Source organism: Carassius gibelio, chromosome A21 (assembly GCF_023724105.1).
Source record: "Carassius gibelio isolate Cgi1373 ecotype wild population from Czech Republic chromosome A21, carGib1.2-hapl.c, whole genome shotgun sequence".
NCBI lineage: Eukaryota > Metazoa > Chordata > Actinopteri > Cypriniformes > Cyprinidae > Carassius > Carassius gibelio.
In genome coordinates this window covers 25,461,762-25,481,589 of record NC_068391.1, presented here as the reverse complement: position 1 = coordinate 25,481,589, position 19,828 = coordinate 25,461,762, and the positions used below count along the sequence as shown (strand labels likewise).

General features: G+C 37.4%; 1 protein-coding gene across 1 annotated transcript in view; it reads right to left on the bottom strand.

The window, feature by feature from the left end:
* LOC127941635 (A disintegrin and metalloproteinase with thrombospondin motifs 2-like) overlaps positions 1-18,669 on the bottom strand; it is a gene marked incomplete at its 3' end in the record, with an annotated part of 44,121 nt that extends 25,452 nt beyond the window's left edge. Inside the window, exon 1 of the mRNA XM_052536932.1 lies at positions 18,600-18,669. Coding sequence (XP_052392892.1) covers positions 18,600-18,669 — 70 coding nt within the window. The remainder of the gene's footprint in view (positions 1-18,599) is intronic.
* Positions 18,670-19,828: the final 1,159 nt, after the last annotated feature.

The window sequence follows — 19,828 nt, the reverse complement described above, 5'->3', positions numbered from 1 at the left end:
ACAACTGGAACCTCATTCTGCAGCAGTGCAATCAGATCATGTATCTCTGTAAACATAACTTAATCAGTAGTTGGTGATGTGTTGTGTACTTGAATTTATACAATAATACAGTTATTTTTTTTAAAATACAGATAACACTGAGAATATGTATATGTAACCCTCGTTCCCTGTAGGAGGGAACAGAGACGTCACGTAAGATGACAGACGAATTGGGATCTCGCTTAGAGAAGCCAATATACTTAGAGTGTAAACTTAACATGCCAATGTACATTGGCATGCGATTATTACATCCAGCTGCTGCTGATCACAGCTGGAGTACAGGTGCATCTCAGTATATTAGAATGTCGTGTAAAATGTCATTTATTGCAGTAATTCAACTCAATTTGTGAAACTTGTGTATTAAATAAAACCAATGCATACAGTCTCTGGTTATTTTAGTTGTGATGATTTTGGCTCACATTTAACAAAAACCCACCAATTCATGATCTCAACAAATTAGAATACTTCATAAGACCAATAAAAAAAAAAAAATGAAAAAAATGAATAAATAAATAAATAAATTGTTGGCCTTCAGGAAAGTATGTTCATTTATTATACATGTACTGTATTCAATACTTTTTCTTTAATAACTGGCTCAATTCGATGTGTTATGGAGGCGATCAGTTTGTGGCACTGTTGAGGTGGTCTGGAAGCCAAGGTTTCTTTGACAGTTGTCTTCAGCTCAACTGCATTTTTTTGGTCTCTTGTTTCTCATTTTCCTCTTGATTCTCATTTTCTAGATTCGCTATGGGGTTCAGGTCTGGTGAGTTTGCTGGCCAGTGAAAAGCTGGTCAGCAGAAGGAAGCATGAAGTGCTCCAAAATTTCTTGGTAAATGGGTGCATTGACTTTGGTTTTCAAAAGACACAATGTCTGAAGATAAACAGTAAAAAAAAAAAAAAAAAAAAAAAAAAAATATATATATATATATATATATATATATATATATATATATATATATATATATATATATATATTATTTTATGTTGAGGAGAACAACGAAACTACAGGTATATCCCAAAATATCTCATCATATAACTCAAGTACTGTATCTCATAATAGCCAATTAGTGCACATGCTTTATCTTTAACTATAAACATTTATTTAAGACGCAAACAACTGTGTTGACAAGGAGACAGGCATTTTGACACATGGGTCAAAGACGAAAAAGTGTTTAAGCATAAAAAAGTGCAATACTGCTTTAAACTGTTGCAGTATTTCCACCCCAAAAATGCAAAAAGTTTTCTGTTTTATTTAATTGCAATTTTGTTTGTTTTTCTGAGCAAAATATAAATATACATTTTGCCCTGATTTACAGAAGACACCCAGTAAAATGTCATTCAGTGTAGCAATCTTTTCAGGCATATTTACAAAAAAAATCAATTTATGACATAAGACTAATTACTTTCACCCCCTTTTACTAATGAGTTGTAATTTTACATTTGTATCATTTGTTTATATATATATATATATATATATATATATATATATATATATATATATATATATATATATATATATATATATATATATATATAAAATGTTGCTTTAAACTTAAAGGGGGGGGGTGAAATGCTCGTTTTCACTCAATATCCTGTTAATCTTGAGTACCTATAGAGTAGTACTGCATCCTTCATAACTCCAAAAAGTCTTTAGTTTTATTATATTTATAAGAGAAAGATAGTCTGTACCGATTTTTCCCGGAAAAACACGAGCGCCTAGAGGCGTGACGTGTGGGCGGAGCTAAAGAATCACGAGCGCCAGTAGGCTTTTGCGTTGAGAGCGTTTGGAAGCTGTGACACAGATCCAGAGGCTGAAATTTAACAAGAGCAGCATCAGCAAAGGCGGTATGCTATGTGGTATGTACTGAAACTGTATATATTTGCTTAGCGGTTTTGGAAAATGACTAAGTTCCACTTTATGTCGTCTTTTTTTTTTTTAAGCTGTACATGTGGAAAGTGCAGTTTGATGACAACATCGCATGTTGTTTACTTGATGTGCTTACGGGCTGATAGCTAAGTTAACAACACAGAGATATTTTAAGCAGTTGTACTCACCGCATGTGGTTCCAACACACAATCGTGACCCTTTTCCGTTGGGACTGCATTATCCTTAAGAAATAAACGATGTGCAATCCGAAATGCAGGGAACAAACACAAACACTTGCACAACTCTGTTGATGCTCTGTAAAAATAAACTCCATCCACTGGTCCCTTAATGCTGTTTCTCTTTTGGTAATCTGTGCAGGGTTGTCTTGCCCTGGCAACCAAAAACACACTCCTTTTGTGACATTTCGCGATGCTCTCGCTCTGATCAGACTGTGCTCAGCCTCTCTCAGTGCTCTGCTATACGGGAGCGCGCGCTCTTCCGGCAGAAGAGCGCGCACTTAGGACCCATATAAGGAAATTCCGCTCCATCTAACGTCACACAGAGCCATACTCGAAAAAAACTTTCCGAAACTTGTGACAAACCGGAAGAGCTTTTTTTGGAACAAAAATACTCCTTCAAACGTACAACTTAATTTTTGAAACTTTGTCCATGTTTAGCATGGGAATCCAACTCTTTAACAGTGTAAAAAACTCAGTATGCATGAAATAGCATTTCACCCCCCCTTTAAAATAAAAACATAAATATTTTTTTTCGCCAGTGATTACATTTTGTAATTTTTTTTAAATACAAGATTATCTGTAATTAAAAGATTATTGTAGATGTTAAAATAAAATACTATTTCTGTCACGATCATTAGCTGGAGTGCCCATGAGCTTCAGTAGAAGGCACTCCACTCAAGACTCAGGACTCATTCTGAACTCCGTTTCCCATCCTGCCTCATTCCTGGTACTGATTGCACACACACACCTGCATCTGATTACACGCCTGCACCTCATTTCAGCTAATACACACACATATAATCAGCACACTCACTGTACCACATTGCAAAGTCTTGTTTAGCCTGTCTGACATTTCCGAGCGGTTTGCCTTGTGTTTGTTCTTCCCGTGTATGATCATGGATTGTTTAAACTGATTCTGATTCTCTGCTGCCTGCCCTGATTTCTGCTTGTTACTGTTAATGATTCTGGATATCCCTAACATACCTGACGCCATTCCTGATTTCTGCCTGTATGACCATACTCTTAATACATTTCTGCACATGCATCTGAACGCCTCTGACTCCTCGTTACAATTTCAGTCATTCTACTTCAAAATGCACATTTTAATGAACATACTTGTAGTTATTTTTGAAATGTATTAGCAATTTCTGAATTTAAATTGTTTCACCAGCATTTTTTATTTTATTTGTATCACCTTTCCTTTCTTTTTAGATAAATATAAGGGCAAATGATTTAATACCCATTTCACAAAGCTATTTCAGTGCATTTTTTTTATCTAGCTAAACCAGTGGTTCCCAACCTTTTTCAACTCGCGGGCCATACAGCCGAACACATATTTTTCATGGCCCACTGCAAAAAAAAACAAAAAACAAAAACTAAAAAAAAAATTGACTGACCCCGCTATTGTTGGGTTAATAACTTAGTACTCAGAAGCTAGATTGTTAACTTGTCTTCATTGAATCAACTGGCAATGAACAGAAAATAACTTGGGCTGGCACCGCTTGGTACAACTGTTGTTGTTCTGTTACATATGCAGCAAAACTATGTAAGATAAATTGGAGGTTTATTCTTAAACCAATCTGCGAGCTTGAATAGTGGAATCATAGGTACAGTTTAATATTTATTTTGTATTATTTAATTAAATATATATGAAATAATGTTATTATGTTATGACTTAGACATTTTTACATATATGAACAATATTATTAATTATTATTTATTTTGATTGGCGGCCCACTTGCAATACCATCACGACCCGCTAGAGGGCCGCGGACCACAGGTTAAAAACCACTGAGCTAAACTATTCTGTGGGTTGTTAATTTATATATCATGTGAAAAACGTGTGCAGCTGTTCACCATCAAGAATGTTAATCTCAATAGTGAGATTATGGTTGCACAGTAGCATGATATTGCCTAAATACTTCCCCATTGCTTTCTCAAGTAAGCTGCTCAAATTGCGCAAGTGCATCTACAAAATATTTAAATGTATGCCATTGTGTCTGAGGTTTTTACAAATCAGCAATTGATTGCTGGTGAATTAATCATTCCCATGGCCCATGTTGATCTGATTACAGACTCTCGTCTGTGTGGTTATGAGCTGGTGATTGTAACTATTGAAAGAACTGCAAGAAAGCCATATGTGCATTAGAGCATCGAGACTCCATGATGAGATGATATCCCTTGCGTTAAATATGGTGGATCAGCATGATTACTTTAAATGCTGGCAAAATCAGGCTGAAAAGCTGGTCTGAATGTCTGAAATCAGGGTTTCACACACTTAGTTAAAAATGTATACATTTACCAGAAGTTTATATTAAAATGTGTGTGTGTGTGTGTGTGTGTGTGTGTGTGCCTGTACGTGTAAGAACTGTAGGTGTGCCCATGTTTGGTCATTATTAGACATCCCTTGAGCATGTTTCACTATATGCATAGGAGGAGAGTGTGAAAAGCTGGAGAAAGCTTAGTCTTTTGTGGTTTATTCTCCTGGCCACAGACAAGCTATGAATATAGATGGGAGTACTAGAGGGAATTGTACATGGGATATCATCATTCCTACTTTTTGATGCCTTTTAGTCTTTGAACCCTTCGAAATGGAACCCCATATTTTCATGCATCTCTACATTTCAATATAAAGATTGCATATAAAAGTTTCTAAAAGTCATATAGATAGATCAAACTCAGTGCTTTTATTCAAAAACATGGTAAACAACTACTCAAGCACATTACTGAAAATGTTCATTATATGCATTATATTAATGAACTACAATTGAAAACTTAATGGATAAGTCAAACTATCTGTTGGTATTCTATACTGCACTCCTATTTAAAAAGCTCGGGTAATTTTTGTTGTTGTTGAAATAAATAAATACATTCATTCTGAAAAAAAGAGAGAAAGAAAAAGTAAACTTATTAGAAATTAGCAAAGTTAAGAAATGTTCCTTCAGCATATTATGATTTCTGATGGATTGTAATAATATTTCACAATATTATTATTATTATTATTATTATTATTATTATTATTTACTGTATAAATATAGCCTTGTTGAGCATAGAGTTCTTTCAAAAACATTAAGAAATCTTACTGACCCCAACATTTTACTCAGTATTGTACTCACACACAGAATATATTATACTTTCAAAATTTCAAAATTTTGCACAATTTGGTAAAATTACAAACTTATTACAAAATGAAGCCTATAAAAATTCTTAAGTGATACTGAAAGTCTTGATCTGACATGAAGGAACATCCATAACATCGGTACAAATGTTTCTTTTTATCTTCACACAACAAACATGACAAAAGCTGAAGTCTGAGATTTATTTTATATAATTCAACCTCTGAAAAAAAAAGAAGAAAAAAAAAAAATCCCAATGATGATTTCATTGAAATTCACTATACTAACTATCATAACTCACTCTGCACATTATCAGTATTATTTCACTGTGCTGCTTCTGCTTCTGTTTTTGTACGATAACACAGTCAATAACTGTTGATCTAGGACCAGCTCCTCCTTTCCAAATCCAACCTTTACTAACCTAGGCTGCATTTCCCAAAAGCTTTGTAACCCTAAGAATTTCATATACACGATTGTATGAATGATCCTAATATTACGGTCTGTTTCCCAAAAGTATCGTAACTTAGGTAGCACTTGAAAATCATCATAGATGTAAGAGTGATCTGTGAGTAATCGTAAAGCCTAGTAAGTAATCGTAAATGCATAGTAAGAAGACGGTTTATGTGGTCACCTACAGTATAATCGGCAGATTACACCTTTAAGTTTATTCAAATGCAATGTGAGTATAATAAAAGGATTTGATTGCACTTTATTGTACATTTTATAAAAAATGTTTTAATGAATTTTTAAATTAAAAATTATTAAAAAGAGACATAAAAACAGAAATACACATCTAAATTAAATGACTGAAAAAAATAAAATAAATACAAATAATAATAAATGAAATAATGTAGGAAATATACTTCAAAGACGGGGATGGGGGATTTATATATATATATATATATATATATATATATATAATGCAATATTATATTATATTATATTATATTATATTATATTATATTATATTATATTATATTATATTATATTATATTATATTATATTATATTATATTATATTATATTATATTATATCCGAGTTGCCTGAAACAGCATTAGGTTAACATTTTAATTACCGATCATGTACTACTGTTACGACCATACTAAGGTGACATTCCTGCACTTGTCAAACAGAAAGCAACTTAACACGCACTTAAAACATGGCTAAGTGCGACTGTGTTAAGTGCATTTTTGGGAAATGCACGTGAAACAATAATGAACAATTGTAAAATGACTATTAGAAAACACTCTTAAACTCTAAGATCAATCGTTATCGAGAAACGCAGCCCTAAACATTACTATTAAGAAATTTGTGGCTACAGGTTACTGGTCTATTGTTTCTCCCTTCTATTGAATAAACTCAAATAGTGTGGATAAAACATCTTTTTTTTATTGAATTATAATTAGAGCTCACCCAACAATGTAAAATGTTTAAATTGCATCCACACAAATCGATATGTGAATATCTCTCAAAGCTAGTGTCCACTGATATGACCTTGATGAAAATGAATTCTCTGGACACATGCCCTCTCCGCTTATACTTTATAGCTTTACCCTAAAGTCAGTTCACCCTCGGCTTTTGTCTATATTTTTCTAAATTACTACGACAAGATCAAGATCTTATATCATGTGAGGATGGAAATGCGTAAAATTAAAACATCAGCTAAACAGCAGCAGTGGATGCGAATTACAGTTCTAGAAGAAATGCCTCATCACAGGCCAAAAGAATGACCATTTGCATTGCACTACAATGACACATAAGATGTCACAACAACAGTTTGATGATTCAAGGACATATGTGTTTTTGATATCTGTCTCCTATATCTGCTAGAGCAACCTCAATCTAAATATGCACGTGAAAGAACATCCAGTGCAAGACTCCGACCCAGGACAGTGATGCCCCTTTTGTTTGTGATGCACCGTCTCGTTTTTGCAGTCTGCTTAACGTACAAGACAACACACCTCCCGTCGACCTCTTCCACGTTCCCTTCTTCATGTCAGAAATGAAGAATGAGTCTATGATACGTCTCAGTGGGAAACTGACCCTCATTTTGGAGGCTGCCAGGTTCTGTGTCTTACACAACAGCCTATCTGACTCGGCCAGACACTTTCCGGAGTATTCCACTGAGGAGAGTAATCTGAGTGAAAGACGTGTCTGAAGCATTATCCCTCATGCTCGCTCGTGTGTACACTTGCCATGTAAGGTGTCTGACACAGCGAATAACAAAAGGGAACTAAAGCACAGCTTACAAGAGCTAAAACAGGTTCATCCATCAATATGTTGTCCCTAAAAGCTGCTGTGTGAAAGCAGCAGCACAGCTAGCACTGAAACTATTGTGTTAATTTCTTTCAAATGCATGTGACATTAAAGGCACTTTAATAACATTAGTAATTACATTATTATACTCCTAACACTCCTAACCAAACCATAACCCTAATCTAAACACTACAGAGACCAAATTAATGTTATTTCACTTGTATGAATGTCCTGAATGTAACTTCAAAGTTGTGTTGGTTTCAGGCGTGAATATTCACCACATGATGTAAATTATAATCAAAATCTGAACAATATTTAAATGGTAAAACATTTAGAGGTATTGTGTTAATTTCCAGGCATGATGGGGAGTTTATGATTCTTCAACACACTCTCATGTCAATCTGAAAAGTTTTAGTGAATTGGTGGCTTACAATCTGCTTAATTTTCCCTCATATGTTATTGTATGGGCTCGTGAATTTAAAGGGTCTAGAATAATGCATTAATATGTGCCTAATAAAGACTAAGAAACAGCCAATATGGTAGTAATATGCATGCTAATAAGCTACTAGTTAATAGTGAGAATTGGTCCTTTAAACAAAGTGCTAGAGTTAACTAGTTGTACTATAAAATGGAAGTAATTGCCAAAACCAATTATTTATCATTTATTACATGTATTTATATTTTAGTTTTGCAGATCAAGCAATAAACATGCAGACAATCATCGAAGTTTTATTCTGTGGAGTGCTGAATGTTTTATGTTTTATTATTTTCAAATGAATATTTGTCTGTAAAATATTAATATATTCAACTATATTCAATAGCCTTACATATAATGTGTCTAGACTAGAATGCTACATTCAGGAGATTATTTAACGTCAAGTCATGCACGGCTGACAGGCAGACCAAAAGAGAATGATTTAAAGATATTAGCAGAATGAAGGTACAATATGGTAGCAGAGACTTGTGGGGGATATTGCACAAACTGTAGGCTATTGCTAACCACAAAGGCAATAACAGACCTTCACTGACTCATCTCTTCTACATAAACCAAAAGACCTTGTTTTCTTAACTCAAGACAGTCAGCCTGTAAGGATCAGTGAGCAGAATAAACCTGTGAAAGCTTTTTTTAAAAAGCAAAATGCATATTTTTGATGTTAAAATACTTTCTTCTATCCAAGTTTAACATGCAGAGACAACTGTACCCAAACCATTTGTAGGATGACTTCATGTGGAGTGTAAACACAGGCTCTGCTGCACTTTCAAAACTATCTTAAGTGTTGCTTTCTGTCTAGGGAGCAGAATACTAAAGATATTTGACAGCTCTTTTGACTTGGGCCACTAATCAAGCACCTAGCAATCACCCAAAAACTCTACTAATACTAAATGGAAACCGCTTAATAATGACCCACACACCAGTCAAGGTTTGCACAGGTGAGCACCACACTGAAAATATGTCTAAAAAATGCTCAGCATTTATTTTTGTTTTCTATTTGAATATATTTTAAAATGTAACTTATTCCTGCAAATTTTTGAATTTTTATTCAAAAAAAACATTTATTCAATTTTTAGCATCATTACTCCAGTCACACGACCTTTCAGAAATAATTCAAATATTTTTTACGTATATAATTTTTTAGGTTTGTTTGATGAATAGATAGTTCAGAAGAACAAAATGTTTATAATTTTTTTGTAATATTATAAAAATATTTATCATCACTTTTGATCAATTTAAAGCATCCTAGCTAAATAATAGTCTCAACGTCTATTATTTACCAAAAACTAAAATAAAAATAAAAAATAAATATATACCATTCAAAAGCTTTGAGTGTATATATGTATAATGTTACAAAAGCTTTTTATTTCAGGTAAATGCTTATCTACGGTTCTTTCTATTGGATCTTTCTTACTGTTCAAAAAAATTTACTGGTAGTGTATGTATTATGTATGTAGCCTGTGTATCAGACTCATATCACATCTTGATTTGGATAAGAATAAAATGTCAGGTCCGACAATATAGTGAAAAAAAATAAAAAATAAAAAAAAATTATATATATATATATATATATATATATATATATATATATATATATATATATATATATATATCAGGGCCGGGACTCGATTAAAAAAAAAATAATCTAATTAATTAGAGGCTTTGTAATTAATTAATCGAAATTAATCGCATTTTAATCGCAGATAAATATTTGACCTGAGAACAGTGAGAAGTAATTTTTTTTCACATGGATTTATAGTATACCATTGAATAATGACCGAATACATAAGCTTAAGCAACAAAATATTGTTTATTTTTGTTCAACCAAATCTAGCAGACCAGTGCAATTTTTGACATTAAGTGTAGCAATAGCATATTTAGAAACAATCTAGAAATAGTACATTTCAGAAATTCAGGAAGCTTATAGGTGCTGGAACCTTCTGTAAAGTGTTTTTTTTTTTTTTTTAAAGTAAAACACAATACTGTCAATTACATTCAGAACATTGGAAACCATGACTATTAGAAAACATCTCTCTGTTGCTTCAGAGGCCAAAACATACTAACCTTGGCCAAAACAATAAAGAGTTCAACATAAACTGTTGCACCAACAAAATAATACATAGTTCAACATAAAGTGTAAAGTCCACGCTAGCTGCTATATGTTTTGCGTTGAGGTGATACTTGAGGCTCGATGTGCTGCAGTGATATGCGAACGCTAGTCGGTGCTTCAGTATAATCGGTCCGCCGAAACTCATCCAGTGAGAAACGTTCCGCGGTGCAAAAATAAGTTATTAAAAATGCGTGATTTTTTTTTCTGTAATTAATAAATCTTGGTTAACGCGTTATTTTTTTCTGTAATTAATTAATCTCAATTAACGCGTTAAAGTCCCGGCCCTAATATATATATATATATATATATATATATATATATATATATATATATATATATATATATATATATATATATATTATATATATATATATATATATATATATATATATATATATATATATATATATATATATATATATATATATATAAAACATTCTGTCGGCCACTTAAGTATGTAGGCGCACCAGGAAAATGCCGGTATGCTCGATTACCAATCCAGCCCTGTTGAAGACCCATGCATGGTGATTTTGTTAAAGGTAATTCACATAACTGGCAGTCCAGAAAATAAGAGATGAAACTTCTATATTATCTAATCTATCAGACTATGTTAAAAATGTAAAAGATTGTATGACAGAAAAGATTGAGATATTACTTATTGGGCCAAAAAACAAAAAACAAAAAACAGTACACAGAATCTCATAGATTACAATTTGCAACTAGACGGATGTACTGTTACTTCATATACAGTCAAAAATCTGGATATTATATTAAACAGCAAATTTTCTTTTGAAAACCATATTTCCAATATTACAAAAACAGCATTCTTCCATCTTAGAAACATTGGCAAGCTATGAAACATGTTACCTGTTCCTGATGCAGAAAAGCTAATTAATGCATTCATGGCCTCTAGACTGGACTATTGTAATGCACTGCTAGGTGGTTGTCCTGCATCTTCAATAAACAAGCTAAATGTAGTCCAAAATGCAACGGCTTGAGTCCTTACCAGGTCAAGACAATATGGTCATATTACCCCAGTTTTACAGTCTCTGCACTGGCTACCTATTGATTTCCGTATCAGTTAATGGTCTAGCTCCTAGTACTTAAATCAAGCTCAGCGTTAGTTCAGTCAGGCCACAGAGGCATAGGCTGTGACCATCTGATGCAGTCAGCTGTCATCAGTCCAATCACTACCACTCTCCTATTAGAAACGGGACATATATACGTGGCACCACTGCTCGGTAAGCATGCTCAAATGGCTCGCCGGGTTCAAACTGTTCGCTCAGGAACTAATCATACAGCAAATCTCCATAGGAAGCGTTAAAATCAGGATTTGGCAGGATTCCCATAGAGTATCTCATCAGATTTCAAGTTGTGAACTTAAGCGAATTCGCAGCGTTGTTTGTCAAGCAACGGAACGAGCACTTAATATAGACACTTCGCCAGCGATTCATCGTCAAGTTGTGCTAATATGACGGACTCACAACTATCCAGTTACAACTAAAAGTATGCACGAACAACTGGCAATTTCACCTGTAATTAATCTCTGGAGGTCTTCATGAAGCTAAGCAAAGTTCTATCATTTTATTGCCTAGTGCTATTTTGGCAAACATGCTTCAGACATTGCTCAATGTACACAGAAAACTGTTATGTTTGCTAGGCATGCTATCATATTACCACACTGGTAACAGTACCAGTTAAATATACCCACGAGCCTCGTAATCTGTGGTCAAGGCTGTCCATATTAACGGGCTGCTGCTCAGGCTCATATATTGGGGATGCTTTCATCAAACTTATCCGACTATTTCCAACACACTGGGTTTAAATCAGTGATCTGCTGTTGCTCAAGCTAGTGTATCTATAAAGTGCTTGATACTAAATGTACAGATCGTTAATTTTACGATTTTACGACCATATGGCGTACTGCTTTACAGGTGAATAATGATCTTTTAGCTGTTCAAAAGAGCACCCTTCACTACTCCTATTCTCCGTAAGGGGATCCCACCCTACTCCTCTCACTTAAGAAGGTGTTTGCTTAAAGCTATCAGGATATGGGACTGCTTGCTTGTTGAGGCTTATCTATTGTCCAGTATCATATGCTAGTCCTGCCGTTGCATAGGCAGGATTTATGCCTCTGCTGACTGCGCGTACACCTGATCAAATGGTCAATGCTTTATACTTGTTACATTCGCCATGGTACAGGGTCATACTGGTTTTTGAAATCCTCGAAAATGCTGGAAATTTAATGCAGTGTTTTCAAGGTTAATTAAAATGGTTGGATTTAGATAAGTGCTTGAAAATGTGTGCATTGGGTTAATATTTGCTTATTTACTGAATGGTTAACCATGGTTTCATCAAATAAGTAGCTCCGCTTGAGTCTGCACCTGTGGCTGTAGAGTGCTCTTATTAACATGCGCCCTCTGATAGCAGATACAAAAAAAAAAGATTATCTGCTTGTTTTGTTTTCCACGGGAGTGCTAAGTTAAACTACATCCTAAGACCACAATGTTTAAAATCTTATGCAGGGTTCCCCAGCATCAGGGTAGGTATTATTGGCATTATAATTAATCACACACGGCGTTGAACGCTACAATTTTGCTCAGATTATGCGTTCACTGGACTGGACTTTCTCGAACATCGGGATCATAAACAGCGGAAATGACATAAACAAGAATTCATTTTTGGCGTAATCCGCAAGATGCAGTGGAATCATCAGTCATTAATCAGGAATGTTTGTTGCTTGGTTCTGTACGTTAAATCCCAAATGGATTAACCATCTTGTTTTTGCTACTAAAATCACTTATTGAAGGATGTATGAATATGACGTCATTCCCCCACCCAAAAAATAAATACAAAAAAAAAAAAAAATGTCTTTGGAAGTGCTTGGATTTTACTTGAAGTTATAATAAGAACCCTGGTGTATCATTCTTTGAACAACAGGGGACGACGAGGACTAACCATCCTCTAAAACCATCGGAAATCACTAGTGAGAAGTACTGGCTGCATCCGATTCTTTAGGAAGCTGAATCGCTGAGTATCAGGCATTAGGTGCTTTCGACTTCACACAGCACTGTGCAAACCAAATATAATCTGACTTGAAGCAGTGCATACCGGTTAGAATTTTGTCTGACTTGCGACTGCGCTGATGCCATATGACCATCACGTGTGGCATCAAAGTACCGCAAGAGTGTTTTGAGAGCAGCCACCGCAGTTTCTCCAGAGCGACTGCAGGAGCACTGATGATAACACAGCTGTTTTACGTTTGGCCAGATCCACCACACGACAACGATCATGTTTGTTCGGTGATTATTCAACTGGATAATTCAATGGCCAAAAATCTGTGTTTTTAGAACGGTTAAAGCCTTTTTAATCTAGTCGCACTGTTGTAGTCACCGTTGACCTTCCAGAGTCAGGGCTAGTTCCTGTTGACCCTCCAGAGTTGAGTCAGGTTCCAGTTGATCCTCCGGAATCGAGTCAGGTGCTCATGGACCCTCCAGAGTCAGGGTTAGTCAGCATTGACCCTCCAGAGTCAGGTTTAGTCACCGATGACCTTCCATAGTCAGGGTTAGTAACCGATGACCCTCCAGCATCAGGGCTAGTCACTGATGACCTTCCAGAGTCAGGGCTAGTCACCGATGACCTCCCAGAGTCAGGGATAGTCACCAATGACCTTCCAGAGTCAGGGATAGTCACCGATGACCTTCCAGAGTCAGGACTAGTAACTGCTGACCTTCCAGAGTCATGGATAGTCACAGATTACCTTCCAGAGTCAGGGCTAGTCATCACTGACCTTCCAGAGTCAGGGCTAGGTACCATGGACTTTCCAGGGACAAGGCTAGTCACCGTTGACCTTTCAGAGTCGGGTGAAGTCACTGGTGATCTTCAAGGACAGAGTCAAATCACTGGTGATTTTCAAGGACTGAGTCAAGTCACCGGTGATCTTCAAGGACTGAGTCAAGTCACCAGGGATCTTCATGAACAAGGGCAAGTCACCACTGACCTTCATGAACAAAGGCAAGTCACCATTGGTCTTCATGAACAAATGCAAGTCACCAATAAACTTCATGAGCAGAGTCAGGTCAGCACCGATGTTCTGGAATCCAGTAGTAACACCATGGGATTACCAGAGTTTCGTCCTCCCGTTGGTCCGACCACAAGGATGTGGTGGTCTTCTGCTCCACCCTGGGGGACTCAGATCTTGACCACACGGAAGTGGTGGTTTTCTGATCCGCCCTGGGGGGCACCCGTTCCGACCACATGGTTGTGGTTGTCTTCTGCTCCGCCCTGGGGGGCTCTCGTCCTGACCACACTGCTGTGGTGGTCTTCTGCTCCGCCCTGGGGGGCTCTCGTCCTGACCACACGGTTGTGGTGGTCTTCTGCTCCGCCCTGGGGGACTCCGGCCTCGACCACAAGGATGTGGTGGTCTTCTGCTCTGCCCTGGGGGACTTCGGCCTCAACCACAAGGACGTGGTGGTCTTCTGTTCCGCCCTGGAGGGCTTCCGCCTTGACCACAGGCTTGTGGTGGTCTTCTGCTCCACCCTGGGGGGACTCCGGCCTCGACCACAAGGATGTGGTGGTCTTCTGTTCCACCCTGGTGGGCGTCACATGATGTCCTTCATGGACTTATGTTTTTGTGTTTTTGTTTTCTTTTCTTTTTCTGTCTGTTCCCCTCTGTTAGCCTGGCCCTCCGTCCCTCCCCCTGAACCTCCTGGTTTATGTTTGCACTTCTGGTGTCTGTTCCCCATTTTCATGTTCCTCTGGTCTCTGGCTTCCCAATTATTTTTTATTTTTTTGGCCCTCCATCCCTCCCTCTGAGCCTCCACCTGTCCGCCTACCTCCTGGTCTCTGTTTTGTAGTCTTGTCGTGGAGCATCTGGGGGGGGGGGGGGGGGGTATTGTCACAGTGTCTGGGTTGTGTTCCCGGGGTATCCACTAGATGTCCTCCTTTCCCACGTTGTCTGTCACTTCATTAAACACATTCCTCACTTCCCTGCCTAAATCATTGCACCCAGCTGTCACTGGTTATCAATCATTACACTCTGTCAATTTCCCATTAGCGTTTGTCTCTCCCTGTGTATTTAACCTGGTCTGTCGTAGTATGTGTTACGGAGTCCTTGTAAATTCATGTACGTCATTCAGTCGTGCCCTTGCTTTATGTTCGTGTTTTATTTTCATGTTGGATTGTTATTCTGGTTTTGACCCACGCCTGGACTGTTTACTCTTTGGATTGCCCTTAAATAAAAACGTACTCGCATTTGGATCTCTCACTGTGTCTTCTTGTATCACCGGTCATGACACTAGTCTTCTACGACGCTACAATCCATCACACTCCCTAAGATCACAAAACTCTGGAGGTAGAGCTTTTTCACATTTGGCTCCCAAACTCTGGAATAGCCTTCCTGATAATGTTTGGGGTTCAGACACACTATCTCTGTTTAAATCTAGATTAAAAACACATCTCTTTCGCCAAGCATTCAAATAATGCATCTCATAATCTTGGACTGCGGTTATATCTGATCAAATGCACATTATTATTCTTTAGTTTGGGTTAAATAAATTAATTTTACTTGGTTGGAAGAACTGCTATGCTAATTATGTATCTATTTGTTTTCTCTGTTTTTGCCACATCTGGATCCAGAACACCTGAGAAGAGATGACGTCCTCCCCTCAGAGGACCTCAGATGATGCCAACCCTGAAACAACATACAGAAATACCAAATTGTGCTATAAGTTTGATTGCATCATGGTAAATGCTGTTAATAGTGTTCATCGTCCATTTGATTACATCTTTAAATGATTTACTTTTTTAATACAATTCTGCCATATGTACATAAACTCACCACTGATAAGCTTCTATTAAATATTATAGAACATTAATTTTCTGTAAAGTTGCTTTGGAATCTTTTTTATAGTAAAAAGTGCTATACCAATAAAATTGAATTGAATTAAAAGATCAAGGTTGTTGTATATATATATATATTTCTCACTGTACTGATACTTGAGCATAGTTGCACATAAAAAGCAAATGTTGGCACATTTCACATATCCACCACCAGCCCCCGTTGCCAATGAAAAACCCATTTTGGGGCTTGAAATCAATCAATATAGTCCTTGAATTAATTAAGTTAGCCATATATTTTCAGTTCATGCTGTGAAAGCAGTTTAGAAGGTTTTACTTTGCTTATACACTGACAATCTGTGGCCTTCACAAAGAATGCATGATGGACTCTACATTGATGTTACACCACCTGGGATTTTCAGTTGCAATGCATACGTTTTGAATGCCGAGATGGGGATGAATTCTCCTCAGTCCCCAGGATGTGACCATGGTTGTCACCTGAACCCTGGCCCCTAGTGACTATACACTCCACTGATGAATTGTATGTTGCCTGCCATAATTCAGTTTTACTCTGTGAACATACCAAAGATGATTCAATCACATTCTAAAACAAAAATCCATATGGGAGACAGAGCAAGTAAAGCCAGGCAAGTACATGAAAGGTCTCTCAAAGCTTCATTACACGTTTCCCTTTAGAGCAGGAAAACTTCAGAGGAGAAAAAATGCTTGAGGCATGACTTGAGCATGAATAAACTCCACAATTATTTATCAGATGAATTCAAAAAAGGAACAATCAAATTATGTAATTTATAATTTACTCACCTTCATGCCGTGAAAAAATGAACTTATATATTGGTGTTGGTTGGTGTGCTTGACTGGCCAGCAAATTCACAAGACCCGAACCCCATAGAGAATATATGGGTTATTGTCAAGAGTAAAATGAGAAACAAGAGACCAAAATATGCAGATGAGCTGAAGGCCACTGTCAAAGCAATCTGGGCAGGCAACGCCAAATTGAGTCAGAAATTAAAGCAAAAGGAGCCCCTACCGAGTATCGAGTACATTTATAGTAAATTTATAGTAAATTAACATACTTTCCAGAAGGCCAACAATCAAATATATATATATATAAATATATATATATTTTTTTTTGATCTTATGAAGTATTCTAATTTGTTGAATTGTTAGGGTTTTTTTATTGAGCCAAAATCATCACAATTAAAATAACCAAAGAATTAAACTATTTCAGTCTGTGTGCATTGGATTTTGTTTTAGTATACAAGCTTCACAATTTGAGTTGAATTACTGAAATAAATGAACTTTTCCACTAATTTATTGAGATGCACCTGTATTATAAGGCTTTTAAAGTCATTTGATATTGATGCATATAAAACTTATATAAAATCTTTCTTGATTCCAAGCCTTCAGCTCTATCCTGGGCTGAGGCCCTAACAAATAAGTTGGGTATGTAGCCTAGGCCTTTGGCCATAAGGGGTAATGTCATGGACAGCCGTCTAAACAACCCAGGGGCAACTCCTATGGAAATGGTAGAGTTGGTACTTAGTGTTCACCATGATTCTGGCCTGCACTCCCCTAGCATGGCGGCATGTGTATACTGTTCCCCATAGCAACCCCTAGAGGACGCAGTTCGAAGTTCCCTTGAAAGGGAATGTCTCAGGTTATGAATGTATACATGGTTCCCTGAGTAGGGAAACGAGACACATCCTCTAGCTCCATTCCATGCTTCAGACGCAAGCTTTAGACGAAGAAGTGAGTGATGTGTTCTCCCGGTGCCTATTTATCAATGGTCGCGCCGGTAGTGATGTCAGGGGCTGTCGCCGGCCAACACGTTGGTGTTTTTTCAATGTATGCTTCAGACACAGACACTTCAGTTTGATGTCAGTCATTGTATGTGTTACAATGTTTGCATTTTTCTGACCGTTCCTTGAAAATTCCGTACCTTCATGAGTTATCTACTGCACCAAGCCCTGACAGAAATGACTGACATAATAGTTTTAATATAGACTTAACAGCTTTGCGTAGTCTCTTCACCTGCCTAAACAGGGAGCTGGTGGAATATTGGTGGTGGGTGATTCACCACTGGCGTCTACTATCTGGACCATCACAGTGCTGAAGCAAGCTGCTCAGTCCATCTCAGAGCCAGGAGCGGACCTCTGTTTAATAGGTCCGGGTCTTATCTCCTCTGCTGGTTTCATCCAGTTTCCCTGGATCTGGCTCTGCATTCCCTCATCTCCACCAAGGCACGTCTGCCCTAGTACTTTTCTGGGTTCCCTCATCATCCATCTCGGTCAGTCATTGCTCAGCTTCTATCTCGTACTTCTGGGTCTCTTACTGCGCTTCAACACTCCACCCCTTCTGCTCCACCAGGCTCCTCCCTTCCACTGGTTTTTCCATCGTCCTCGGTCACACGAGCCTGCTACTCCACCTTGGGCTTCCAGGCTCATTCCAAGGGTTCCTCCAGTAGTGGGCACTCATGCAACATAATCAATGATGTACATTTGGGTAAATGAGATGGAGGGAAGTTAGTGAGTGAGTGAGTGAGGGCATAAAAGGGAATAAAATGGACTGGAACGCAGTCTTGGTTTGTTGGCCTCTCTTTTCCACCGGTTCCCTTACTCACCATGGTTTCCGCCTCTGTTGATAGTCACCTTGGTGCCGCCCAGTCCTTCTGCCAAAGCTCCACCCTGCATACTCCCACCGCCGTCTCCACCATGGTGTTTGATTTCTTTGCAAAATTTTGTCTTATTTGTTTGGTTTGTTTTCTCACACATTTCTGAGAATATATGTTATGTCAAACAGAAAAAAAAGGCATTTATATAGGTTTAGAACAATTTGCGGGTGTAAAAAAGATGACAGAATTGTATGTTGGGGGTAAATACCCCTTTAACGGTTATTAATCAACAACATAAGCCTCGCCAAAACATTTATTTCTGAGAAATAGAGCACACAAGTCATATGGATTACCTTTTTGCACTATTATGATGCTTTTGAGTGCTTTTTGAAACTTGAAAGTTTATTTCCCATTCATTGTTATTGCATGGAATAAAGACCAACTTGTGGATGAGTAAATACTCTTACTTTTGTAATCTTCTGACCCACTTTGCTTAAACACAGCTGTGGCCTCCTCCGCTGTCCTAGTTGTGGCTTGAGATTTTTAAATACATGGTCCTATGACATTCTCCCTCAGATTAAACCAAACCCATCCCATTAAACCTTAATGAGGCTGTCACTCAGGATGTGCAGTAAGGAGAAGGAGGTAAAGCCAGAGAAATATTGAGTCCAGTGTGACTCAAGTGTGAATCATTATTGGGGCAGCATGTGTCAAGAGGCAGCAGCCGTTCCCATGAAAGAGGCGTGTAACCCCTCATGCCAGCCTGCCTGTCAATCCCTCTTTAATCTGGAACTTCATTTCTGGCAACTTCTGACAGGGTCTCACTGAAAGCAACAGTATTTTTAGTTAGTGGTGCACACACTTATGCATAGTCCATATAAACACAAGACACATATCATATGGTGTATACCGTACATGCAGTATAGCTTCTGCAGTAAAGTGTTTATCAACTGTTTAAACCATAGCATTCATTCTATTATCTTTAGTATATAGCAGGGATAGGCAACTCCAGTCCTGGAGGGCCACTATCCTGCAGAGTTTAGCTTCAGCCCTCATAAAAAACTCACCTGCCTGTATCTATCTAGTAATCCCGAAAACACTGACTGCATTGTTCAGGTGTGTTTAATTAGGGTTGGAGCTAAACTCTGCAGGACAGTGGACCTCCAGGACCGAAGTTGCCTATCCCTGGTATATATCTATAGTAATATTTAGCAAATGAGTTTCTGGTTTTGATGTTA